Source organism: Erythrolamprus reginae, chromosome 5, assembly GCF_031021105.1.
Source record: "Erythrolamprus reginae isolate rEryReg1 chromosome 5, rEryReg1.hap1, whole genome shotgun sequence".
NCBI classification, from domain to species: domain Eukaryota; kingdom Metazoa; phylum Chordata; class Lepidosauria; order Squamata; family Dipsadidae; genus Erythrolamprus; species Erythrolamprus reginae.
In genome coordinates this window covers 65,973,893-66,001,544 of record NC_091954.1, presented here as the reverse complement: position 1 = coordinate 66,001,544, position 27,652 = coordinate 65,973,893, and the positions used below count along the sequence as shown (strand labels likewise).

At 41.5% G+C, this 27,652-nt stretch overlaps 1 protein-coding gene across 2 annotated transcripts in view; it reads left to right on the top strand.

Moving 5' to 3' along the window:
• The window catches only part of FBXW4 (F-box and WD repeat domain containing 4), a 100,715-nt gene extending 73,085 nt beyond the window's left edge, over window positions 1–27,630 (top strand). For both annotated transcript variants that reach the window (XM_070752877.1, XM_070752879.1), the window contains 3 exons: window positions 24,185–24,325; window positions 25,566–25,707; window positions 26,979–27,630. In XM_070752877.1, coding sequence (XP_070608978.1) covers window positions 24,185–24,325; window positions 25,566–25,707; window positions 26,979–27,095 — 400 coding nt within the window. In that variant the 3' untranslated portion in view covers window positions 27,096–27,630. The remainder of the gene's footprint in view (window positions 1–24,184; window positions 24,326–25,565; window positions 25,708–26,978) is intronic.
• The last annotated feature ends 22 nt before the right edge of the window (window positions 27,631–27,652 follow it).

The window sequence follows — 27,652 nt, the reverse complement described above, 5'->3', positions numbered from 1 at the left end:
TGCTCAGTTTTTTGGCGAATTTTGACACACCAAGCTCAAAAGGTTGCCCATCACTGTCCTAGTTATTGGCAAAATGAGTCTGCGGGGTCTTCTTTTGTCTATTCTGCTATTTTGCTAACAGCTGGATTGTCTTCCATTTCTTTTCTGTCAAACAATTAAATTATTAGTATAATTTAATAGAATAAAATAGAATTCTTTATTGTTTAAGGGTGATTGGACACACCAGGAATTTGTCTTGGTGCATATGCTATCAGTGTACATAAAAGAAAAAGATACATTTGTCAAGAGTCATGTGGTACAACACTTAATGATTGTCATAGGGGTCAAATAAGTAATGAAGAAACAATCAATATTAATAAAAATCTTAGGATACAAGCAACAAGTTACAGTCATACAGTCCTAACTGGGAGGAGAAGGATGGTAGGAATGATGAGAAAAACTAGTAGAAATAGAAGTGCAGACTTAGTAAAAAGTTGACAGTGTTGGGGGAATTATTTGTTTGGTATAATGATAGCGTTCGGGGAAAAACTGTTCTTGTGTCTAGTTGTCTTGGTGTGCAATGCTCTGTGGCGACGTTTTGAGGGCAGGAGTTGAAACAATTTGTGTCCAGGATGTGATGGGTCAGTAAATATTTTCACTGCCCTCTTTTTGACTTGTGCAGTATACAGTCCTCAATGGAAGGCAGGTTGGTAGCAATTGGTTTTTCTGCAATTCTGATTTCCTCTGAAGTCTGTGTCTGTCTTGTTGGGTTGCAGAATCAAACCAGACAGTTATAGAGGTGCAGATGACAGACTCAATGATTCCTCTGTAGAACTGTATCAGCAGCTCCTTGGGCAATTTGAGCTTCCTGAGTTGGTGCAGAAAGAACATTCTTTGTTGTGCTTTTTTTATGATGTTTTTGATTTTAGGTGACCATTTTAGGTCTTGAGATATGATAGAGCCTAGAAATTTGAAGGTCTCTACTGTTGATACTGTGTTGTCTAGTATTGTGAGAGGTAGAAGGATGGAAGGGTTTCTCCTAAAGTCTACCACCATTTCTATGTTTTTGAGTGTGTTAAGTTCTAGATTGTTCCGGTCACACCACAAGGTTAGTTGTTCAACCTCCCGTCTATATGCGGATTCATTATTGTCTTGAATGAGTCCGATCACTGTTGTATAGACTGCAAACGTCAATAGCTTAACAGATGGATCGTTTGAGATGCAGTCATTAGTGTATATTGAGAAGAGAAGTGATGAGAGTACACAGCCTTGGGAAGCCCCTACATGTAATCAAATTCAATGTATGCCACTTAATAAATTCTGGGAATGTAAGCAACCAAACACAATATGCAAATAAGGAAATATATTTTTGTGTAAATGCAGATTTGTGATCAGGGGAAATCATTAGCCCACAGGTAGCATGAGATGCATATTGGCTCTTTTTCAACATAGAACATCCTCAGGAAATGAAAGTTATAAATCCCTTTCTCTCCTTTGTCCACCAGTAAAACGTCTAGATACTACATGTATCTGATGTGATTTTTCCTAGCTTCACCTGCTGCTTCCTGTCTGTTAGGAAGCTTGTGATAATCCATTTTATTGACATTATTGAATCTACATATATCAAGAAGTGACTAAATTATGCATGATTATTGCTATCATATTTGGTAACAACTTGTGGAATTTTTGGTCATTTAAATATAAGGAATAAAATACAGGACATGCTTTCAGATTTCTCACTCCCTGAGACATAAGTGCAACGATTCACAGAAAAACATTTTTGCAAAGCAAAATACTTATAAAATTAATTGATTATAGAGAATAATATTATAGTTTCTTTACATTTGAGAAGGCTTAATCTAAATGTTGCATTTAGACTATGGGCAGATGATGTCCCATATACTTCATGTATCCAGTCTCCTTGCCCATGAAATTTTTCTGGGTTACTGCACATAGAAATAATAACTCTTACAAGGCAAATAGGGAGTGGCTATGTCACCTTTTCTGCCTTTCCCAAGGAAGCTTCCAAAGATAATAAAGCTATGTAGAAAATAGGATTAAGGTAATGAACAGGCAGGATGGAGTTTGATCTTTCAATAAGGCGAAAGCCTGACTGACAGCCAAAGCTAAAGCCTGGGAGACTAGCCAATGAGATTCCTCCTACAGTGGGTGCAAATGCATGGATCCCTCCCTTTTCAGTTGTTGTAGTGGAATGCAGTATACCACTGGGAGCCCCACTTGGGCCTCTCAAATGGGGAGGAGTGGACATTGCATAATTTAGATATAATCTATAGTTGGTCAAGCATTCTCACACGAGGAATGGTTGCTGGTGAAAACTAGGCCTTTACACAGAAAAAGGATCAAATAGATGTGTCTATAGCTCTCTATGGATTACTTTTTTGAAACAAGGGCTATTTTTATTTGGGGATTTTTCTTTGGAGAGGACCATTTATTTTACGTCACAAAACTATGTCCCTCTCCATCTCTATTGTTATGAGTATCTTCAAGCATTCAAAATAATGCAACATCCACTACATCGTTTGTGGTATGATTTACAGCATCCTGCTCCTAAGTGATAGTACCACCTCATTTTTCATTGTTATTCAAAAATAATGTGGATTTTTAGATTTTTTTAAAAGCCCATTTTTATAATTTTATAAGTAATTCAAGGTGGCAACATACCTTCCATTTGCTCCTCCTGTTTTATCCACAAGAAGAACCCTGTGAGGCAGGTTGGGCTGAGAAGGTGACTAGCCCAAAGTCATCCAGCCAGCATTCATGCCTAAGGTAGGACTAGAACTCAGAGTCTCCTGGTTTCTAAGCCACTACATCACTGCATCAAATTAGTTCAATTTTTCAGTATGCTATCAGATTTTTTGTTTATTGTTGTCCTATTTCTGTAACCCTCATTGGTGTTTTGGTCCTCCTTGATATATGCCAGATACGGATGTATGTATTTTTCACATTTTTATATCACCCTCTTCTTAAACACATTGTAGTGTACCAAAATACAGTGATACCTTGTCTTACAAACTTAATTGGTTCCGGGACGAGGTTCTTAAGGTGAAAAGTTTGTAAGACAAAACAATGTTTCCCGTAGGAATCAATGGAAAAGCGATTAATGCGTGCAAGCCCAAAATTCACCCCTTTTGCCAGCCGAAGCACCCGTTTTTGTGCTGCTCCGCCCCCTTTCGCTGCTCCTCCCTACCCTCCATTCGCCTCCCTTCTAAAGTTTGGGATTTTCTTGAAGGATTTACACGCATTATTCGCTTTTATATTGATTCCTATGGGAAACATTGTTTTGTCTTACGAACATTTCACCTTACGAACCTTGTCCTGGAACTGTTTGTTTGTTTGTTTATTTATTTATTTATTTATTTGTTTATTTATTTATTTATTTAATTAATTTGTATGCCGCCCCTCTCCGTAGACTCGGGGCGGCTCACAGCAATGATAGAAACAATGTATAATACAAATCTAATAATACGAAGTTAAAAACCCATAATTTAAAAAACATGCACACAACACACCATACATAAATCATATAGGCCTGGGGAATATATTTCAATTCCCCCATGCCTGACAGCAGAGGTGGGTTTTGAGAAGTTTACGAAAGGCAAGGAGGCTGGGGGCAATTCTGACCTCTGGGGGGGGTTGGTTCCAGAGGGCCGGGGCCGCCACAGAGATGGCTCTTCCCCTGGGTCCCGCCAAATGATATTGTTCAGTCGACGGGACCCAGAGAAGGCCAACTCTGTGGGACCTAACCAGTCACTGGGATTCGTGCAGCAGAAGGCGGTCCCGGAGATATTCTGGTCCGATGCCATGAAGGGCTTTATAGGTCATAATCAACACTTTGAATTGTGACCGGAAACTGATCGGCAACCAGTGCAGACTGCGGAGTATTGGTGAAACATGGGTAATTAAGTTCGTAAGACAAGGTATCACTGTATATGAAATCTAATAACTATAAAATATGAAAATTTATCAATCCATTTTAAAAGACCCCATCTACAATCACACACATTCATCTAATCCAAGCATATCTCATATTGGCCGGAGACAGTCTCATCACTCACGCCTCCCATGCCTGCCAGCAAAGGCAGGTTTTTAAAGCTTTATGAAAGACCAAGAGGGAGGGGGGCGGTGGGTATCTCTGGAGGGAGTTCATTCCAGAGGGCCGGGGCCACCACAGAGAAGGCTCTCCCCCAGGCCCCGCCAGTCGACATTGTCTGGCTAACGGGACCTGGAGAAGGCTAATTCTGTGGGACCTAACTGACTGCTGGGATACAGGAGGGAGAAGACAGTTCCGAAGATAATGTTGGTGGATATATGCTTGATGTGGTTTGTATAATCTGGACATGAAAAATTGCATTGTCTCATTTTTGCCAATAGTCGGAGCACTTTCTGGTCAGGCATAGGACAGTAAGAGTGATGAAGCAATTAGGATGGTTTATTCCAGACACTCGATGGAGTCTGAGGATTTTCTGAAAGGACTTGGGGATTTTCTGGTAGGCTGCTCCATGTCACATTGCTCAATCTCTGAAAAAAGGAGAAGATGAGTGTATTGAACAAGATTGCTCCTGTGAAGCCTCTTCTCAGTTTCTGACAGTGAGATCCTTGGATTTGCAAAGCCCAAGTTCAAACTGTCAAAGTAATATACAGTGATACCTTGTCTTACAAACTTAATTGGTTCTGGGATGAGGTTCTTAAGGTGAAAAGTTTGTAAGACGAAACAACGTTTCCCATAGGAATCAATGGAAAAGCGATCAATGCGTGCAAGCCCAAAATTCACCCCTTTTGCCAGCCGAAGCGCCCGTTTTTGCGCTGCTGGGATTCCCCTGAGGCTCCCCTCCATGGGAAACCCCACCTCCGGACTTCTGTTGCCAGCGAAGCACCCGTTTTTGCGCTGCTGGGATTCCCCTGCAGCATCACAAAAACACGGAAGTCCAGAGGTGGGGTTTCTCATGGAGGGGAGCCTCAGGGGAATTCCAGCAGCGCAAAAACAGATGTGGGGCATCCCAGCGGCGGCGGTGGGTTTGTAAGGTGAAAATAGTTTGTAAGAAGAGGCAAAAAAATCTTAAACCCCGGGTCTGTATCTCGAAAAGTTTATATGATGAGGCATTTGTAAGACGAGGTATCACTGTATTTCTTCACTGTTATTTAGTCTTCACATTTTCACCCAGCTGCCCTGTTCAAAGTAACTCAGACATTCTTAGGAAAGCACAAATAGAGTACTGCTTCTGCAGATTAACTGAATATATGTTATGCAGGCTGCATTGGCTGCTGATCGGCTTCCAAATGCAATTCAAAGTGTTGGTTGTGACCTACAGTATAAAGCCCTACATGGCATCGGACCAGATTACTTACAGGACCACCTTCTGCCACGTGAGCCCTAGCAACTAGTTAGGTCCCACAGAGTTAGCCTTCTCCAGGTCCCATCAACTAAACAATGTTGCTTGGCGGGGCCTAGGGAAAGAACCTTCTTTGTGGTGGCCCCGGCCCTCAGGAATCAGCTCCCCCCAGAGATTCATACTGCCTCCACCCTTCTTGCCTTCCACCAAGACGCACTTGTGCCGACAGGCCTGGGGACATTAGTTTATGAATAAACGTATGTTAAATGGAATGTATGTTTGGTCAATTAGAAATGACTGGTTTTTAATTAAATTGGGCTTTTAGATTGTTTATTTTAATTTAACATTGGATTTCAGAATCTGTATTGTTTTGTTCGTATGCTATAAGTTGCCCCAAGTCCTTGGAGAGGGGCAGGATATAAATCTAATTAATACTAATTAATTAATTTAATTTAATTTATTAGATTTGTATGCCGCCCCTCTCTGCAGACTCGGACTAATAAACAATAACAACAACAGCAATAATAACAACAACAATAACAACAATAATAATAACATTTGCAGGCTTCTCTTCTTGCAAAGTTGTTTGTATTTGTTCAGTTCCCAATATCATTTGAGTGGAATCATGTAATTGTCCGGCATTGTTACATGGGATTCTTTTGAGTGGATAAAGAAAAAGAATCTACTAACAAAGTGGATAGGAGCTCTGCAGTATGAGCACTGCCACTCGGTGACCAGACCCATGCTGTCTCTCTCCTTTTAGGCAATTGTGATGTAATTAATGCTTCTCTGACCCAATGCCACCTACCTTGAAAAAGATGGCATTAGTCCTTTTCTAAAGAGGATTTCAACTGAATTAGACAAGTTTTAACTCTTTCATTTTTGAGAAAGGTTTTGAGAATATGTTGTCAAATCAACCTAAGCAGATTTTAGAAGTAGAATTGGGACACACAAATACTTGGAAGATATCAGTGGTTGTAAGGGACTAGATGAGGGGGTAGTTGAATAAGACTAAGCCCTGGCAACATGGCAATGATAATTGTCACTTGTGGCTCTTGCTTAAATAGGTGATGAAAGTTGCAGCCAGGGAAGCCTTTGCTGTTATTTGATCATAATAATGTATTGCTCTTATTACAATGTAACTAAATTATCATGCACTCCTAATGGAGTTGTGTTTGAAGATAACTTACATGGAGCAGTTGAAGAGTACCCCAAAGTCCATCTTATGCTATATACTAGTAATTCAGGCCCATCCTATATGAACACTCAAAGAAAGTGACCCAAGATTTTGCCCCTATAAGGGATATGTAAGGTACATTAGGAAGCTGTTTTCTCGGTGGTAATCCTTATTCTAGAATACACACACAAAAATTTTGAAAATTCTGAAATTTTGTAAGGCAAAGAAAACTAGATATTTAAAACACACTTGATATCTAGCCATTAACAATGATTATGTGCCATCAAGTTGACGCTAACTTTCAGCTACCACACAGATAAGATATTCTCCAGGACACTCCGTCTCCAGTCTGATCCTTTATGTTTAATTTTTTCAATGTAAAAATATGCAGAATGAATAAAAACAAAAATATAAAATTAGAAAGAAAAAGAAAAGGAAGGAAGGAAGGAAGGAAGGAGGGAGGGAGGAGAAGAAAGAAAGAAAGCACAACTATGCCGTCTACCTCTCTATCAAGTATCTTAAATTTTTCCCTAACCTTAATCTGCAAATTTTATTTTATTTTTTGTTTATTTATTTCTGATGTGATTTATTTATTTGTTTTGTCAAGTACGTATTGGTGGTATACACAGATATAATAATATTTATGTACATGATTTAAGATTTTCAGTCTTTCAAAAAAGTATCACTTTTTCTCTGACCAAACTTGTCAGCTTCACAATTTCTGCAAATTCAATTTTACAATAATAATAATAATAATAATAATAATAATAATAATAATAATAATTTATTAGATTTGCATGCCGCCCCTCTCCGAAGACTCTGGGCGGCTCACAACAAACGATAAAAAACAATATTATACAGGCACAAATCTAATATTAAGAAAAAACTAAAATCCCTACCATAATTAAAAACGAAACAGCACATACATACCAAACATAAATTATAATAAGCCTGGGGGAAAGGTGTCTCAAATTCCCCATGCCTGGCGGTATAAGTGGGTCTTAAGTAGTTTACGGAAGACAAGGAGGGTGGGAGCAGTTCTAATCTCCGGGGGGAGTTGATTCCAGAGGGCCGGGGCCGCCACAGAGAAGGCTCTTCCCCTGGGGCCCGCCAGACGACATTGTTTAGTCGACGGGACCCGGAGAAGGCCAACTCTGTGGGACCTTATCAGCCGCTGGGATTCGTGCGGTAGCAGACGGTTCCGGAGGTATTCTGGTCCAATGCTCAATCTGATCCTTTACCTGATTCGTTCGATAATGCCATAGTAACTGACTCCATCCTCCTTGTTGCTGGTTTTCCTCTTTTTTCTTCCATCTTTCTTAATATTACAGACTTCTACAGGGAACTAAGTTTTCTCATAAAGTGTCTAAAACAGTGTTTCTTAACCTTGGCAACTTGAAGATATTTGGCTGGGGAATTCTGGGAGTTGAAGTCCAGATATCTTCAAGTTGCCGAGGTTGGGAAACACTGCTTTAGTTAACTGGATAATTTTGAGCCACTTACTTTATCCCAACTCTAGGAGGAAGGCAAAAGGAAACCACTTCCCAAAATTCTGCCAAGAAAATTACATGACTGACTTCAAGACACACCCAACCTCTACAGAGTATTTTCCAATGTTTTAATAGGAAAGTTCAACATGTCATACATAAAACTGAACCCGGAGTTGATTTTTTTTTTTGCCATCTCCCTTGTGGAGAAATGGATGAGGTCCATACAAATTTGGAATTTGCATCTTAGCATTGATCAAGATAACCAAATTACCTTTTGTGTACAGTTTTGTGAAAAAATAAATACAGACCATTGAGGAAGGGGATATGTCCCTCCCACCTTCCCTTGTGCTGCATATCCAAAGGGTTTCTGGAAAATATAGTTGGAAGGTGGAATAGCGCTGAAGCCTTCTCTGTGGTGGCCCTGACCCTCTGGAACCAGCTCCCCCCGGAGATTAGAACTGCCCCCACCCTCCTTGCCTTTTGTAAAGTTCTTAAGACCCATCTCTGCCGTCACGCATGGGGGAACTGAGACATCTCCCCCGGGCCTTTACAGTTTATACATGGTATGTTTGTGTGTATGTTTGCTTTTAATAATGGGGTTTTTAGTGTTTTTTAAATTACAGTGATCCCCCGAGTTTCGCGATCCCTATCATTGCGAATCGCTTTATCGCGATTTTTCCACCCGATGACGTCACTCCCTTCCTTTCTCATCTTTCTTTCTCTCTCTCTTTCTCTATCTTGCTTCTTCCTCTCTCACACTCTCTTCCTCCCTCTCTCATCTCTTTCTTTCTTTCCTTCTCTCTCTTTCTCTATCTCTCCCCCTCTTGTTCTCGAGCGGCAAGTGAGCGGCCGGGCGAGCGGGTGACGGGCAAGCGGCAAGCGGCAAGCGAGCAGCCAGGCGGGCGGGCGAACGGGCAAGCGGCAAGCGAGCAGCCAGGCGGGCGGGCGAACGGGCAAGCGGCAATCGAGCAGCCAGGCGGGCGGGCGAACGGGCAAGCGGCAAGCGAGCAGCCAGGCGGGCGGGCGAACGGGCAAGCGGCAAGCGAGCGGCCGGGCGAGCGGGTGACGGGCAAGCGGCAAGCGATCTTGGGGTTTCCCCTTTGCCTGGGCGGCGGGAAGACCCAGGGAAGGTTCCTTCGGCCGCCCAACAGCTGATCTGCTCCACAGCGCGGCAGCAGCGAGGAGCCGAAGATGGGGTTTCCCCATCTTCGGCTCCTCGCTGCTGTTGCGCTGCGGAGCAGATCAGCTGTTGGGCGGCCGAAGGGTCTTCCCCGCCGCCCACACGCAAACTCCACCATCTGCGCATATGCGGCCATGGAAAAAGGGGCGCGCATGCGCAGATGGTGTTTTTACTTCCGTGCCACTACATCGCGAGTTATCGATTATCGCGAGGGGTCTTGGAACGGAACCCTCGCGATAATCGGGGGATCACTGTATTAGATTTGTTCTTATATTGTCTTTGTTATTGTTGTGAGCCGCCCCGAGGGGCAGCATACAAATCTAATTAATCTAATTAATAATAATAATAATAATAATAACAACAACAACAACAACAACAACTTCCTCAAATTTCATTCTCATTGCAGTCATGGATCCCAGCGTTTTGTAAGTTAGTCCACTTGAGTTATTTTGATTCAAAAATTGTTACCCTATACCAAACTTGGCAACTTTAAGACTTGTGGACTTCAACTCCCAGAATTCTCTAGCCAGCAAAGCTAGAGCACAGCTGCCTGGAGAATTCTGGGAGTTGAAGTCCACAAGCCTTAAAGTTGCCAAGTTTGAAGACCCCTGCTATACCCAGTGATGGCAAAATGTGTGGACTTGGTGCATCAAAACTAAGGAAAACTCCTAACTTGACTGTTACTAGTGTGTCTCTTTCATTCACACATATACCCTGAACAAAAGAGAAGCATTTGTACCTCACTCCCAATCCTTTCATGGAATTGCATTGATTTCTATGAAACATGTTTTCAAGAAAACATGTATTCCACCACAGCCTTAAAAATGTCCTGGGGAGACTTGAACTTTCTTTTTCTTAGCTGCTCTTTGTAGCATGGAGAATTCTTTTTCTACACATAAAGAACTCGAATGCCCTTGAGTTTTCCTTGAATTAATGACTTTTGACCTTCTCCATTCTTTTTTTTGGCTCCTATTCCATTGCTTACAGAGCATTTCTGTGACACCCAAAATAAATTATCTTCCACTATATATGAGAAGAGGTTCTTTAATTCTGAGCAGATTCATGTTTATAAAGCATTTTTGCTATTTCTTTAAATAATAAGCGAATAAACAAATCATAAAGGGCATCTAAATATGGTACAGGAACATTAATATTTTGTTCCTAGGTTTAGCTTGATCTTTCTTTCTTTCTTTCTTTCTTCTTTCTTTCCTTCTTTCCTTCTTTCTTTCTTTCCTTTCTTCCTTCTCTCTCTCTCTCTTTCTTTCTCTAAGACCTCCAAAGTGCGGACTGTTCAAAAAGAAACTATACTGTGGCTTATTCTCACACAACTCCCTACCAATTCTCCATACTACCCTCTCCCCATTTGAGAATTCCCCCACCTTCAAGACATTCTTCACATTCTTTGCAGAGAAAAAGGGTTAAACGTCTGAATTTGGGGGTCACCATGTTATACAAATTGCAATCTAATAGTTTTTACAAGAACACACGTGTGCTTGAAAAAAGGAGCTTGGGCGAGAAAGGCAAGGAGACAGACAGTTGGCTTTGTCCTTTCTCTCCTGAATGTTTCTTGCCATTGTCATATGGCCTTGTCTCTCTCTTCCCCCTTTGCTTCTGGGAGGGAGAGAATGGGTTTGATAGTTAAATTGGCCTGTAAAGCAAAAGGACTTAGTGCCATTTCTGTTTGTTTTCCCAAATAAAAGCCCCAGAGGGATCTCTTTTGCATCGTTTTGGCTTTATGTGGGGGAACTGCCTTTTTCCCATCGCTAGCTTGTCAGTTTATCCTCTGAACTTAACCTTACGACAACTAGGACAACAAAAATGCCCAGGGTCTCAGAGCTAGGAAAGGTAAAGAAATTGTATCTCTTTATTGGATCCTTTAAAGTGTGTGTGGGCTAATTCAGAGTCACCAGAAGAAAAGAGGGCAAAAGTTTTCTCTGTCTCCATCAGCGCAGCTATCATTACGATCCTAGCCAAACTAAAGACATGTATGCCTCCAGCTGGCAAAAGGAAGCATTATAAATGAGTTGCTGTCTAGAGTTAACAGAGAAGCGACTGCTGTAGCAAACTACAGTTATTGTTGTGTTCCAGATTGCCTTTTATGTTTATGATTTTATAAACAGTCTTGGAATACTTGTTAATTTATTAATAAACTTTTAGCTAGGAGTTCATCAAAGTACTGTAATAGATCGCTTTTTCTTCTGATTTATTGTTTCTCGTGAATGTCTTGTACAACCATAAAGTTTATTAGAAATAGGTATTGCAAATAAAAACAAAGAAAAATGATTCTTTCCCATCGTTAACATGTGCCAGGAGAGATATCTGGTTTTTAAAAATGGTACAACATGGCCATATTTATATACATACAAAGACACATGCTCCTGGAACATGATAAGTCCTGACTCCTGTTCACTGCTGTACTTGATGGAGAAAATAGTGTTTTCTATATTTAATGTAGCTTAACTACATTAAATGTAGTTCTCTTTTACTCTCTTTAACTATAGTTTCAATTTTTCTTCTTTCAATAAAGGAAAAGGAATCATTACTAAAAAATAAATGTACAATTAGAATTACAAAAATTAATTTATATTAAAATATTTATACATTGTTTATATTATTGCACACGAGTCAATTATATGAATGACATGATTGAAAATATTTAAAATGTGCATTTTGGGTATGACCGCACAGAATTAGCTTGGTGGAATTTTTACTCTAGTGCTTTATCCTTTAGGAAACATGAATGAAAAATAATTGTAGGAAAAGTGAAGCTGTCTTAGTGTTTATATAAGATAGGTTTTTAGTTTCAAAACTTATTTTTTACCTTTGAAATGTTGTAAAAGACATATATTGCTAATATTAACTTTTAATTTCAAAATTACTGTTGTTAGATAGCCACACATTAATAGTTAATTTAAATAAAAACCTGTATCTTTGGGTTATTAGTACACCCTGTTAATGAAAATAAAGAACAGGACACCCCCCCAAACCCCCCCCCCACTTTTATGTGTTCAAAGAAACATATTTGTTTTCCAATCAAAAGAGTGGAAAGAGAGAAAACGCAGGTGACCCTCAAAAAGCTTAGAAAGGAGAAAAAGATAATCATTCAAGTTTGCAAAATTGTAATATTCATTTGCTTTTCAAGAATAAATAAAAATTCTACAAAGTGTATAGACATCTCACAAATAACCCATTGCTATTTTACTTAACTCTGTAGGCTATCTAGAGATGTGTAATTTAAAATAGATTTTTGTCTGTGAAAATAAATGTCTGTCTGAGTGATTGTCAAATACTATAAGACACTCTATTAATGTCTCAGAACATGATTAGAGCTCACCTTTACACAATGAAGTACGTATATACAACAACAAAGATACAAAATCCAGTAATAAAGCTTTTACCGACTTATTTAATTCTGTTCTGGTTGTAAATAGTATGCATTTTTTTCCAATTAGCGAAATCTGTTGTTTAAGCACTATTTCAAGAAGAATACTATTGTGGCAAATTAGAACAAATTGATTCCTCCTCCAGATGACTGTGTATTCATCACTCCAGCTATTGAGCAGGCAACCTTTTGACTTTGTTAAGATGATAACTATGCTACTTGAAAAGAACTTGGGTGGTAGTGATAAATACAAGGGCTTCTTATCAACTGAAAAGAGACATTATTGGCAGGAATTCAGCCATTTTTGTAGTGTTTATGAACAGAAAAAGTATTTTCAGTATAGATTTAAGATAATTTAAGAACCTTCTCTTCCATAGACTAGTCAGAATGATGTTCAGCTAATATAGTATGAAGTGGGATTATGATTTACCTGTGATCTATAGAATTGAAGGGAGTGATCTTTTGTGCCAGCTGACCCATACGAGCACTTTATAAGTACTTATTTGAGTGGTTAAATCAATTTGTCAACTTGATCTTATTCCCATTTTTTTTTTGCCACAAAATACCATAATAGTTCAAAAGAAGAATAGAATAGAATAGAATAAGATAGAATCGAATAGAATATAATTTTTTATGGGCCAAGTGTGTTTATCTTGGTGCATATGCTCTCAGGGTACATGAAAGAAAAGATACGTCCGTCGAAAATCATAAGGTACAACACTTAATGATAATCCAGATACAAATAAGCAAAGCAAATCATATTAATAACCGGTCAATATAAATTGTAAGAATACAAGCGACAAAGTTACAGTCATACAGTCATTAGTGGGAGGAGATGGGTAAGGGGGACGATGAGAAGATTAATAGTAGTGAAGACCTTGTAAATAGTTTGACCGTGTTGAGGGAATTATTTGTTTACCAGAGATGGCGTTCAGGAAAAAAATGTTCTTGTATCTAGTAGTTCTGGTTTGCAGTGCTCTATAGCAGTGATTTTCAACCTTTTTTGAGCCATGGCACATTTTTTACATTTACAAAACCCTGGGGCACATTGAGTTGGGGGGGGGGGGGCGGCGGCTAAAAAAAGTTTGGACAAAAGTTTTTCCTCTCCCTCCCTTTCGCTCTATTTCTCCCTCCCTCTTTCTCTCCCTTCTTTTTTCTCTCTCTCCATCCCTCTTTCTTTCTCTCTTCCTTCCTTCCTCTCTTTTTTGCTCTCTTTCTCCCTCCCTCCCTCTATGTCTTTCTCTCTCACACCTTCCCTCCCTCTTTCTCTCTCTCTCTCTTGCTCTCTCCCTTGCTTGCTTTCTTTCTCTCTCTTGTTCTCTTTCTCTCTCTCTCTTTCTTGCTTTCTTTTTCTCTCTCTTGTTTTCTTTTTCTCTCTCTTGCTTTCTCTCTCTCTCTTTCTCTTGCTTTCTTTCTCTCTCTCTCTCTTTCTTTCTTTCTTTCTTTCTCTCTTTCTTTCTCTCTCTTTTGCTTTCTCTCTCTCTCTGAGCTTCGCGGCACACCTGACCATGTCTCACGGCACACTAGTGTGCCACGGCACACTGGTTGAAAAACACTGCTCTATAGTATCATTTGAGGGTAAGATTGAAACAGTTTGTGTCCAGGATATGAAGGATCTGTAAATATTTTCACAGCTCTCTTTTTGACTGGTGCAGTATACAGGTCCACAGTGGAAAGCACGTTGGCAGTAATTGGTTTTTTTGTAGTTCTGATTATCCTCTGAAGTCTGTGTCTGTCTTGTTGGGTTGCAGAATCAAACCAGACAGTTATAGAGGTGCAGATGACAGACTCAATTATTCCTCTGTAGAACTGTATCAGCAGCTTCTTGGGCAGTTTGAGCTTCCTGAGTTGGTGCAGGAAGAACATTCTTCATTGTGCTTTTTTGATTATGTTTTTGATATTGTCTATTTTAGATCTTGTGATATGGTCGAACCTAGAAATTTGAAGGTCTCTACTGTTGATACTGTGTTGTCTAGTGTTGTAAGAGGTGAAAGTATGGATGGGTTTCTCCTAAAGTCGACCACCAAATGAACAAGTGTCCAAAAATAATACTTTGAAGAATTGTTAGATTGAAGAAATGGCAAGCTACTTTCTCTCTTTCATCTATCCCAAAATATCCAGAACAATAACTTCTCCAGTTCTGTTGCTCTTTAAGAGAGCCAGGGTGGTGCAGCAGGTAGAGTCACTGAAGCCACTGAAGCTGACTGTAGATCTGTAGGTCAGCGGTTCAAATCTCATCACCGGCTCAAGGTTGACTCAGCTTTCCATCCTTCCGAGGTGGGTAAAATGAGAACCCGGACTGTGGGGGCAATAGGCTGGCTCTGTTGAAAAGTGCTATTTGCTAACATGTTGTAAGCCGTCCTGAGTCTAAGCAGAAGGGCGGCATAAAAATCTTGAATGAATGAATGAATGAATGAATGAATGAATGAATGAATGAATAATTCCCACTTTTCTGCTGATTTGATTTTGCAAAGAAATCTCTTGGAGCAAAATCCTACTTTGTAATCATTTATTGCGTGGATTTGCACCACATTCTGGTTTTATTGTTTTTCTGTGGCTCTGTTGCATATAACTATGATTTTGATCTGCTTATTTTGTCTCTGCCCTAGTACATTTTGCAAATATTTGATGAAATTTACTCCATCTTAATAATGCTTTGATTGAATAATCCTGTTCCTTGAAAGATTATTGTATTTGCAAATTCTATAGCTAACTTTTCTGAAATAATTTTATGAGAGATCTCAGGGTTAACTCTTAAGAAAATAAGTTAAACTATTTCTATCTGCCAGCATCTTTAAATTTTATTCTTTTGCGCCCTGGAATATAGGTGAGATGCTGATGAAGAAGCCAAATCTGGGACACAAGAGAAAATAAACACTTGTAAATGTGGAGTATCTCTTGCCAGGATAAAGCAAGTTCCTGTGGACATAGTTACAGTGTAGATTTCGCAGTAATGGGATCTTATAAATGGAAATATAGAGCATACCAATGTTATGCTCTCAAACTGATATGCCTTCCCTACCCCAGTAGCATTGCCTCTATCATGCTAGATAAACTTCAGTCAGCATCTGTCTGTCTTGTCTGAGAATAAAGCAGCTTTCTGAAACTGTCAGTCACAAGGTTTTTAAAACACTGTTTTCCTTTCCTTTCCTTCTTTTTCTTTGTAAGAGTAACTTAATTTAGTAATTTTACTAAATTTTAATTTTACTTTATTTAGTAATGTTACGATTTGTTTATGCCTTGTTGTGAGCCGCCCCGAGTCCGCGGAGAGGGGCGGCATACAAATCTAAATAATAAATAAATAAATAAATTTAGTGAATGAGAAAGGTGAATTATTTATGGTATTTAGCACTATTATGAATCCTGTGTCTTGCATTCTAAGGTTGATTAGTGTTGTTCTGTCTGGGTTTTCCCAGACCTCAACACCAACTGAAAAAACAGCCAGACACTCTGGTAAAAGCCAAAAGTATTTTATAGCTGGAAAAAATAAGCACAAAGGAAAACCTGTCTTCACAACAGACAGGCTATAATACGTTACAGCAGGGTCCTGATGTCCAGTCAATACCATAAGCTTCTTGCTGGCACCCCCCCCCAAGGTTTCAATAGTCCAAGGCACAAACCAGGATTGTAAGCCACCAAAGTTCACAGACAGGTCTCACGAATCTCCAAGATAAAACTCCACAAGCCAGGAAGGGTGGGTCCGCCTTTTATCCTTTCCCAAGAGCACCACACCCAAACCCAGCTGTGACCTCTAATGCTGGAAATACTTAGCCAATTGAGTCCGTCTCTGATTAGCTCTCCTTTGTCGCATATCTATGATATCTTGAGCATTTTCCCCTAAGGAATCCAGGCTGCTTGCTGGGGAGAGCTCCCCCTGGTGGGACTCTGGCTGTCCTTCTTCTCCAGCCTGGGATTCCTCTTCCTCGTCAGTCTGCACCTCCTGTTCCTCAGCCTCTCCCTCTGAGCTGGAAACCGACAGAAGGTCAGCCATTCCCGGAGGGGTCCCAGACTGAACCACAACAAGTGTAATACCAAAAATTGTGATGATAGTGATATTAATTCTAAAAGTTGAAAGTGTTTAGCTATTTCCCTCAAATTAGAATAAACCAGGTAAAACAAGAATGGAAAATCAGTATCTACATAGAACAGTTTACATGAGCAGCCCCCATTTCTGCATTTGTGGATATCAATTCTTGCTTTTGAACCTCTTGATAACTTGATAATTATAATAATACTAATAATCCTATTTTATTTTGTTTCCTGTTTTTTCTTTTTGTCCATTCTGTTGAATACTGAAAAGAGTAAATATTCTTTAAGCATATCCAATTGACAAACAGTCCCAATTGAAATGATAGAGTAGCATTAAAATATGCAAAAGGATGCCTGTTGCCCTCCTGAGATGAACTATAGTTCTCATCATCCCTAACTATAGGTGCAATTGGCTAAAACTAATGGGGCTTAAGAATCCAACATATAGAGGGTCACATGTTCCTCATACTGGACAAAGAGGCATCTGTCTGCTTTATGAGCAATCATGTACATAGCATTTTGGACTCTTTTTTTAAAACAAAGTGCCCCCCCCCGGTGCGATTTTGGAACTGGAATGTGGACAACATATCTGATAACTTTCAGTCCCACATTTTCCATCTGATCAATCCACTTGAGGAGTTATTTAAGCAAATAGAAAAATGTAGATCCTTGGAACAAACTTCCAGCAGACATGGTAGATAAATCCACAGTAATCCAAATGTAAAATAATGCACTTGGGGAAAAGGAATCCTCAATCTGAGTATTGTATTGGCAGTTCTGTGTTAGCAAATACTACAGAAGAAAAGGATTTAGGGGTAGTGATTTCTGACAGTCTCAAAATGGGTGAACAGTGCAGTCAGGCGGTAGGGAAAGCAAGTAGGATGCTTGGCTGCATAGCTAGAGGTATAACAAGCAGGAAGAGGGAGATTATGGTCCCGCTATATAGAATGCTGGTGAGATCACATTTGGAATACTGTGTTCAGTTCTGGAGACCTCACCTACAAAAAGATATTGACAAAATTGAACGGGTCCAAAGACGGGCTACAAGAATGGTGGAAGGCCTTAAGCATAAAATGTACCAGGAAAGACTTAATGAACTCAATCTGTATAGTCTGGAGGACAGAAGGAAAAGGGGGGACATGATCGAAACATTTAAATATATTAAAGGATTAAATAAGGTCCAGGAGGGAAGTGTTTTTAAAAGGAAAGTGAACACAAGAACAAGGGGACACAATCTGAAGTTAGTTGGGGGAAAGATCAAAAGCAACATGAGAAAATATTATTTTACTGAAAGAGTAGTAGATCCTTGGAACAAACTTCCAGCAGACGTGGTAGATAAATCCACAGTAACTGAATTTAAACATGCCTGGGATAAACATATATCCATCCTAAGATAAAATACAGAAAATAGTATAAGGGCAGACTAGATGGATCATGAGGTCTTTTTCTGCCGTCAGACTTCTATGTTTCTATGTTTCTATGTTTTCAGTTCATCAGGATGAATGATGTAGTGGGTATGTTGATTGAATGGATATGTATGTATTTTAATTGGTGCTTTAGTTTTTTTAGATGTAATTTTTAATTCTAATCATTTGAATTTCAATATATATTGTCTTTTTTGTATGTTGTAAGCCGCCCCAAGTCCTTGGAGAGGGGCGGCATATAAATCCAATAAACTTAAACTTAAATTTTTGCCCTTATAGATAAAGGAGCACCCCTATTAGCTGTCTAGCACTAGGCAGAGGAAGGAATCCAGGCTACACTGAGATAGATGCCTCTGTGAGCCTGTATACTTCATCACATTACTGGGCCCGATGCCATAGGATTCCTATCATGCCTCAGTTTTCTAGTTTCGAAGCCGATTGTAAATTTTTCTTCTTCAGATCCTCTTTTTTCTAAGATGATGATAATTCTACTTCTTACTTCCTTTTTTGAATTATGGATGCCTTTACTCCTTGACATAGATTGTAAAGCAAACTGGCTATGCTTCTTCCCTCCAAGAGTTAATATTTTAACAGCTTGTCTAGCGATTCCTGCCTTGAGAAACACAAAGTAATAACACAGCACCCCTGGATTCGGGTTTCAGAATGGGGGAGAGCAATGAGGATTAATTCCTATACTTGATGTTAAAGCTTGTCCGAGAGGTTTGCTTTGGGGGGGGGGAGCATTGCTAGGGCCGACTGGTCTTGCTAAATGGTTGCTAAGGCCCTGGCATTGAGGTCCAATGGAGTGGCCCACAGTCACGGTCACGGAGGGAATTACACAGCCACAAAGAAATTGTTATTCTCTGTAATCTGCTCTTTGGGAAGTGACTGGGGGAGATGGACTGGTCCCAGCATGCTGTCGGTACTGTGATCACAGAAGCGTGTTGGCTCTAGCGAACGGGTAGGGCTCACCTTCTGATCTGGGGGACACCAGTGCTGCTGGCACTAATCTGCTTTCTCAGCAATTTTGCTCCTCCGACACAACGGTGTTTACTTGTTTGAACATCTCCTGGGACTCTATTTCACCTATTGTGTGGTCTTTATCCCCCACCCACCCCCACCCCCATGGAGCTTTAGCCCAGATTACAGATGGAATTAGGCCTCTGGCTCGGGTGCCCCAGAAAGACTGATATGGGATCAAGGAGCAGAAAGTAACAAAATAACTAGGGGTGGGGGGGAGTCGTTGCTTTAGGGAGTGGAGGCTGCATTGTCCCATGAAGCGAAGGCCAGTGCACTAGTCTGAAAAGGCGTCCAGTGCTTTGTGTCCAATTCTGATTAGACTGTTAGGGAGGAGGAGGAGAAGGGCTGGGACCATGGGAGCCTTTAGTGGCTGAATGAGCTTCGTTGGATGCCGTTGTCTGGATGTTAGTGAGAATTGTGGCAGCCTGGGTTTCTCTTGCAAAGGGGATTTGGGGAGGGGAGGGATAGATGGGACATGTTGGTTCTCAATTATGAACGTGCATTAATTAATCAGAGCACCCTGTGCCAGGCAGACCTTTTAAGGAGCCTACTCAGCTGTCTTTATCCCAAATCCCCTGTTCCTTTAATTCTTTTGTTCTGCATAGTCTTTTGGTCTACCTCACCTTTTTATAGTTTTGCATTATTGATTTGTCCTGGGGCATGTAAAATCTAAAAGAGAGCAATCATGGGCTTCCCTAAATATGCCCAAGTTACTCCAACACTCCGCAGTCTGCATTGGCTGCCGATCGGTTTCCGGTCACAATTCAAAGTGTTGGTTATGACCTATAAAGCCCTTCATGGCATCGGAGCAGGATATCTGCGAGACCGCCTTCTGCCGCACGAATCCCAGCGACCGGTTATGTCCCACAGAGTTGGTCTTCTCCGGGTCCCGTTGACTAAACAATGTTGTCTGGCGGGACCCAGGGGAAGAGCCTTCTCTGTGGTGGCTCTGACAATCTGGAACCAACTCTCCCCAGAGATCAGGATTGCCCCCACCCTCCTTGCCTTTCATAAACTTCTTAAAACCTACCTCTGCCGTCAGGCATGGGGGAATTGAAAATCTCCCCCTTGCCCATGTAGTTTTTGTGTATGATTCGATTGTATGTTGTTTTTTTATATATTGGAGTTTCTTTTTTGGGACTTTTTAATCTAAAACTGTAACCTAGATTTTTAAATATTAGATTTGTTACTATGTATTGTTCTTCACCATTGTTGTGAGCCGCCCCGAGTCTGCAGAGAGGGGCGGCATATAAATCCAATAAATCTAATCTAATCTAATCTAAAATGTATCCTATGTCTGGCCTTTCTAAATCATCATCATCATCATCATCTAGGGAAGAACTTGAATGTATGAAAGAGAACACCAGCTAAAGAACTGGCTGCTGTGACTTCACATTGTTGTGATTTGTGATAGTAATAATAAACTTAAGATATTTGAAATAAATCTTCGGGTTCTGCAACTAACACTAGGCCTTTTTTCATTGTACAGATAATCCTTGATTTGCAACCATTCATTCAGCGACCACTTGTAGTTACTGCAGTGCTGAATCAAAGTTCTGGCCATTGCTGTACCTGTGATCAAGTGAACAAAATTTGGGCACTTGACAACCAATTTACACTTACATCCTTTGGTTATATGACTGCCATTTGCGATGTTCTCTGCCAGCTTCCCACAATTAAAGCCAATGGGGAAGCCAGCAGAGAAGGTTGCAAGTTGGCTGGGTAAGACTCTTCTCTGTCCTCATGGCCTTTCTTTGCTTCCACATAGACCTTTGCTCAGCACACAAATCTACTGGCATCCTTGGTCCCTGGACCTCTCTATACTAACAAGTACTTTATGTCCTCCTTAGGCTTTTGTTAGCTCACAAAGCATCTTCCACCTTCCTTCCCAGGGCTGCCTAAACTCACACACACCTATGCCTCCTTCCCCAGCCTCCCTGTGCTTGACCCACACAACATCTCCTCCTCCATCTCACATGTGGCTTTTGCCACGCCTCCCAGGGCTTCCCCACCTCCTTGTAGCACTCCTGCGCTCCTTACATGAGACTGCCACCACACATAACCAGGGCTGACTTGATTGCTATCATTAGTTAATGTGGTTGTGTGATTGCACATCACATTGCTTAGAAACACCCATCCTGGTCCCAATTGCTGTTGTAACTCAAGGACTACCTATAGCTCTGTGGAGAAAAAAAAAGCTCTAAAAATTCTGCAAACTTGAGCAGTGATTATGGAATTGGTTATTTGTGCCATAATTGCTTTTCACTAAATTATTAGAAATCCTCAATGATCTTTTCCATTATATAAAGCGGAAGAACAGTGGAAGGGAATTAATACTATTGATGACTTTGTTCCTTCCGATGTTACCTGCATTATTTCCTGTAGCCTTTCTAAAATCAATGTAAGAAAGAGAAACTTGCTTTAGGTCCTTCAAAATTCAAGTACTATAAGGATTTGCATAGTTTAATTAGGAATGTTTAATTTGGGGAATTGGGAGGGAAAAAAATCAGCAAATAATATTGTTGTCAATATTACATGTAAGAAATAGGCTGCAGGAAAAAAATCTGAGAATATAGGTTATTTAGAGTTAACAGACTATATGTCTGACCTTGAACAGAGTGTATATATTTAAAAATGCATGGGAAGGAGAAAAAAAATTGAACCTCTAAAATAAGATTTCTTTTCCATTTTAAACTCTTATATACAGATCATCAATGACTTCCAGTCATAATACAGTATACAGTAAATTTGATTTCTCCTTGTGTTGGTATTGATAGATAAAAGTGGATAGTTGCTTGCACTTATGCCTTGTTCTTAAGACTATTAACACAAAAATAAAAACAGATAAAAGTCTTAGAGAATCTAGATGTTTCCAGCATGTGTTAGATTTATAGTAGCAAATAAAAGTACCTTCAATCTATCAGGGAATTTTTTTAAATGAGCCAATATTTGTTGAAAATTATTATCCTTAGTAAATGCCTTGTGCACCAGTTGCGACCCTACTTGGACCGGGAGTCACTGCTCACAGTCACTCATGCCCTCATCACCTCAAAACTCGACTACTGTAATGCTCTCTACATGGGGCTACCTTTGAAAAATGTTCGGAAACCAGATCGTGCAGAATGCAGCTGCGAGAGCAATCATGGGCTTTCCCAAATATGCCCATGTTACATCAACACTCCGCAGTCTGCATTGGTTACCGATCAGTTTCCGATTACAATTCAAAGTGTTAGTTATGACCTATAAAGCCCTTCCCGGCACAGGACCAGATTATCTCAGGGACCGCCTTCTGCTGCATGAATCCCAGCGACCAGTTAGGTCCCACAGAGTGGGTCTTCTCCGGGTCCCGTCAACTAAAGAATGTCGCTTGGCGGGACCCAGGGGAAGAGCCTTCTCCCCCGGCCCTCTGGAACCAACTCCCCCCAAAGACTAGAATTGCCCCCACCCTCCTTGCCTTCCGTAAGCTGCTTAAAACCCACCTCTGCCGTCAGGCATGGGGGAATTGAGACCCTCTTCCCACTAGGCCTCTACAATTCTATGCATGGTATGTATGTATGTATGTATGTATGTATGTTTGGTTTTTTTTTATATTAATGGGCTTTTAATTATTTCTAACATCAGACTACTATTGTACACTGCTTTATTGTTGCTGTTAGCCGCCCCGAGTCCATGGAGAGGGGCGGCATACAAATCCAATGAATAAATAAATATTATTTTCTCTTTTTGCTGCACAGCACGCCATTCAATGTTCTCCCTAGTCCAGAGACAGCATATTGGCATGGGTAGATGTAGCAGCAGAGAACATGGAACACAGCATAAATATCCAAAAGAATTGTACTTTTCACACATGGACTATCAGTTACAATACAGTGATCCCCCGCTCGTTGCGAGGGTTCCGTTCCAGGAGCCCCCGCAACGAGCGGGTTTTCGCGAAGTAGCGATGCGGAAGTAAAAACACCGTCTGCGCATGTGCAGACGGTGTTTTTACTCCCACAGCGCTAGCGAGGAGCCGAAGATCGGGGGCGGGGCGGCTGTTTGCCGCCGGCATGGAGGGCTTCCTAGCAGCCCCCCAAACCCGGGTTGGGGGTCCGGGGGCGCTGGCTCTCGGCGCTTTTGAGCTGAATCCGGAAGCGAATTCGCTTCCGGATTCAGCTCAAAACCGGCGATACCAAGCGGCAAGGAACGGCTTCTCTCGGCGCTTTCGAGCTGACAGCTCGAAAGCGCCGAGACAAGCCGTTCCTTGCCGCTTGCTATCGGCGGTTTTGAGCTGAATCCGGAAGCGAATTCGCTTCCGGATTCAGCTCAAAACCGGCGATACCAAGCGGCAAGGAACGGCTTCTCTCGGCAAGCCGTTCCTTGCCGCTTGCTATCGGCGGTTTTGAGCTGAATCCGGAAGCGAATTCGCTTCCGGATTCAGCTCAAAACCGGCGATACCAAGCGGCAAGGAACGGCTTCTCTCGGCGCTTTCGAGCTGACAGCTCGAAAGCGCCGAGACAAGCCGTTCCTTGCCGCTTGCTATCGGCGGTTTTGAGCTGAGTCCGGAAGCGAATTCGCTCCCGGACTCAGCTCAAAAGCGGCGAGAATGAACGGCGTGGGCGGGCGAAGGGCGGGCGGCAGCGAGGAGTTTGCGTGGGCGGTGGGGAAACTCCTCGCTGACGCCAGCAAGAGGGGGAAGACCCAGGGAAGCCGCTGCCATCTACGCATGCGTGCCCGGCACGCATGCGTAGATGGTATTTTTGACTTCCGGGTTGAAAAATAGCGAAGTACCCTGTTCGCAATGGTTGGGGACGCAATAAACGGGGGATCACTGTAAATAATACTTTCCCTTGATTCTCTATCTACTGTATTTTCTAAATTTAACAATATAAATAGTACTTGTGCTTGCTATTCATAAAGGATGCCTAAAGTTTGAATGGTGCTAGTAACAGAACTGGGTTCTGTTTTATAATTTTAAACTGAAAATGGATAATACTAGTTTAATCTGATATGTTTTTGTACAACTTGTGATTGATTTTTCCCCCTAACTCACATTTACTCTACTTCTTTAATGTTTACTGAAAATCTCGTATGTGAAGATAAAAAAATTGGGTAATAGCCATGATACATAGTTAGTAAACAGTGGAGTTTAATTTTTGTTTATTTCTCTCCTCAGTGGGCAGCTGATCACCTGTCTTGGAGCAGATTTCCACCGAGGAGCTGGAGTATTGGATGTTTTATATGAAACACCTTCAACTTTGCTCTCTTGTGGATATGATACCTACATAAGATACTGGGATTTAAGAACAAGCACAAAGTTAGTTTGGAACCTGGCTTTTTAAAAAAAATGGAAATACAGTGATCCCCCACGTTTCGCGATCCCGATCATTGCGAAAGGCTATATCGCGATTTTTCAACCCGGAAGTCAAAACACCATCTGCGCATGCGCGCCCTTTTTTCTATGGCCACGCATGCGTAGATGGCGCCGGGCAGATCAGCTGCTGGGCGGCTTCCCTGGGTCTTCCCCCTCTTGCTGGCGGGAGGGCGAGCGGCGGGCATCAGCGAGGAGTTTCCCTACCGCCCACGCAAACTCCTCGCTGCTGCCGCGCCCGCCGCTTGTCTTGTCCGCCCGCCGCTTGTCCGCCGCCTGCCTGCCCGCGCGCCCGCCGCTCGCCCGCCCTTCGCCCGCCCACGCCGTTCGCTCGCGCCGCTTCCCAGCTGAGTCCTGAAGCCAGAAGGCAAAGGCGAACTTCCGCGTTTGGCTTCGGGACTCAGCTGGGAAGCGGCGCTGGGGTTTCCCCACCGCCCACGCAAACTCCTCGCTGCCGCTCGCCCGCCCTTCGCCCGCCTACGCCGTTCGCTCGCGCCGCTTCCCAGCTGAGTCCTGAAGCGAAATGCCCTCCCCTATTCCCCGGAGGCTCTCTGTAAGCCAAAAACATCCTCCCATAGCCTTCATGTGAGCCGAAAATCAAATGGCCAGCATGCACAAAAAGAGCCGGGGTGGCGCAGCAGGTAGAGTGCTGTACTGCAGGCCACTGAAGCTGACTGTAGATCTGGAGGTCAGCGGTTCAAATCTCATCACCGGTTCAAGGTTGACTCAGCCTTCCATCCTTCCGAGGTGGGTAAAATGAGGACCCGGATTGTGGGGGCAATATGCTGGCTCTGTTAAAAAGTGCTATTGCTAACATGTTGTAAGCCGCCCTGAGTCTAAGGAGAAGGGCGGCATAAAAATTGAATAAATAAATAAATAAATAAACTGAGCTAGGACAATGGCTTGTGTGCCAACAGATATGGCTCCATGTTCCACAGGTTCACCATCACTGCCCTACCCTTTCTTTGACATTTTTGAAAGTATTTTCCCATTGCCCCCTTCCTAGATAGAAGAGAGAATGCCGGCCTAGTTACCTAACTGTTTTGTGATTAAGGTGGGTCTGGAATTCAGTTTCCCCGTTTCTAGCCTTAACCACTGCAAACTGGCCCTTGACACAAGAACTGACAGTGTTTAGCGAAAAATATTCTAACATCTCACAGTATTTTGTTTACCATCAATTTCCTAGGGAATGTGTGAAGAAATGGGAAGAACCACATGACAGTGCCCTATATTGCATCAGAAGCAATGGCAATCATATGATTGCAAGTGGCTCCTCTTATTATGGAGTGGTACGTCTGTGGGACAAACGACAAACAAGGTGCTTGCAGGTGAGAGGCATCATCGCCATGTTCCCAAAAGTTGATTATGAAGAGAACTGCCTAACAGAGTCTAAGTGGGATAGTGTGTTCTTATGCTTTTCAAATAAACATGATGGATAGAATGTTAGAGAATGGGCAGAGAAGATGTGAGTTAAGCATTCACTGGCATGAATAATGAAACCCACGAATGTGGATTTTGGATAATAACAAGTGAACTTACGGTAACTTGAAAGTGCAACTGGAATTCCCATTGCTAAGCAATGCAGTCATAAACTGCAATTCCATTGATTAGCAATCCCTACAGTGTCAGCTGCCATCATTAATTGAATCTCATGGTCATTCCCACAACCAAGGCAGTGATGAAGATGGCAAGAAATTGGAAGTAACAAGTGGCTGTCAGGCAGGCAGGTTAGTCATGGCAAGGATGCACAAGGGTGTGATGGGTGCAGCAAGGCTTGAGGAGGGCATTGAGGGTGTGAAGAAGGTGCAGTGAGGCTCAGGGAGAGTGCACAAAGATTGAGGGGGATTTGGGAGGCTTGTGTGTGTGAGCAGGCAATAGAGGCCTGGAAAGGCTGGTAAGGTTCTAGGAGGCTGCATGAGGTTGTGGGGTGAAGGAGGGGACTGGAAAGGACCTACAGAGGTACTTGAGGCAGTAAGCATAGAGAAGGAGTGCAGCACAAAGGACTGAAGGAAGGTGCATGGGAGGAGAATCTTACTCCAGCATCTTGCAACCTTCCAAGCCACTGATTCACCATTGATTTTCTAGAGAACCAAATAGAGGAGGTTGCAAATGGTATTTCTGTTGGTTGCAAGTGCTGTAGCTAATCATGTGAGCCAGTTGCCCAAATCATGATCACATGACTGCAGGGGGGTGCGAGGATGGACAGAACTCTTAGAACCAGTCATAGCCACAACTGATCAGCACCATCATAACTTTGAACAGTTGCTGAACAAATAGTATTGTTGAAATTGTTCCTATACACAGTGTACTTTTATTCAACGTAGCACCAGAAATATTAATATTTATTAATTTATAGTTATTAGTTTATAGTTATGATTGCTGTTGCTTTAAGCTAATTTTGTCCAGAAAATAGATTACTAATATATGCTGTCTTTTGTCTTAGCCCAGTTCTAATAATTCTTTGCAGTAGGAAACGAATTACAAAATTTGCAATAGATGCAGGTTTACAAAATTGAATTGTGAAGATGCTGCTACTTGATTGACTCTATTAGGAGTTTAAATAGTTTACCTAGAACTATTTTTCTTACTGCTTTTGCAGAGTTTCTCCTTGTCATCACCTATCAGCAGTCCTGTATATTGTCTACGTTTCAGCACCACTCATCTCTATGCGACACTGGCATCGGCATTGTATGGCCTTGATTTCACTACCTCTTGACACGGATATGCTTGGACTTCAGACGTGACAGTCAGCTCAGGGAGCACAATGGAAGTGTAACATCTTTGAGACAATAAAACAGCAGTTGGTAAAGAAGATCTCATTTCTGCCTTCTGGTGTCAGTAAAATCTAATGTGTCTTTCCAACCAATATTTTGTACACTTTGATTTGGTTACTTTTCTTATTCCCAGAAAGGCAAAGCTTAGTAATTTTTAGGATGTGCATATTCTTTGGTACCAGCATAGCTTGGGTTTCTGAAAGTTGCATGCTCATATATATTTCATTATGATAATTTAATTGAAGAGAAAGCAGCTATATCTGGACAGTGAAGTAGAAGAAAATACTTTATTTCTGCTTTACTGACATCCAGAATTTTTCATGAATAAATTTTGGGCTAGAATATTGCAAACATGGTTGGCTCTCTGTAAATTAAATCAGGTATAAATATTATTGTTTGGCACCATATAAGAACTGCTTTATTGGATCAATGCTGACAGGCCGGTTTTGAATAAATTATCAAAGGAACATACAAAAAGTAGCTTTGATTTCAAAAAGTA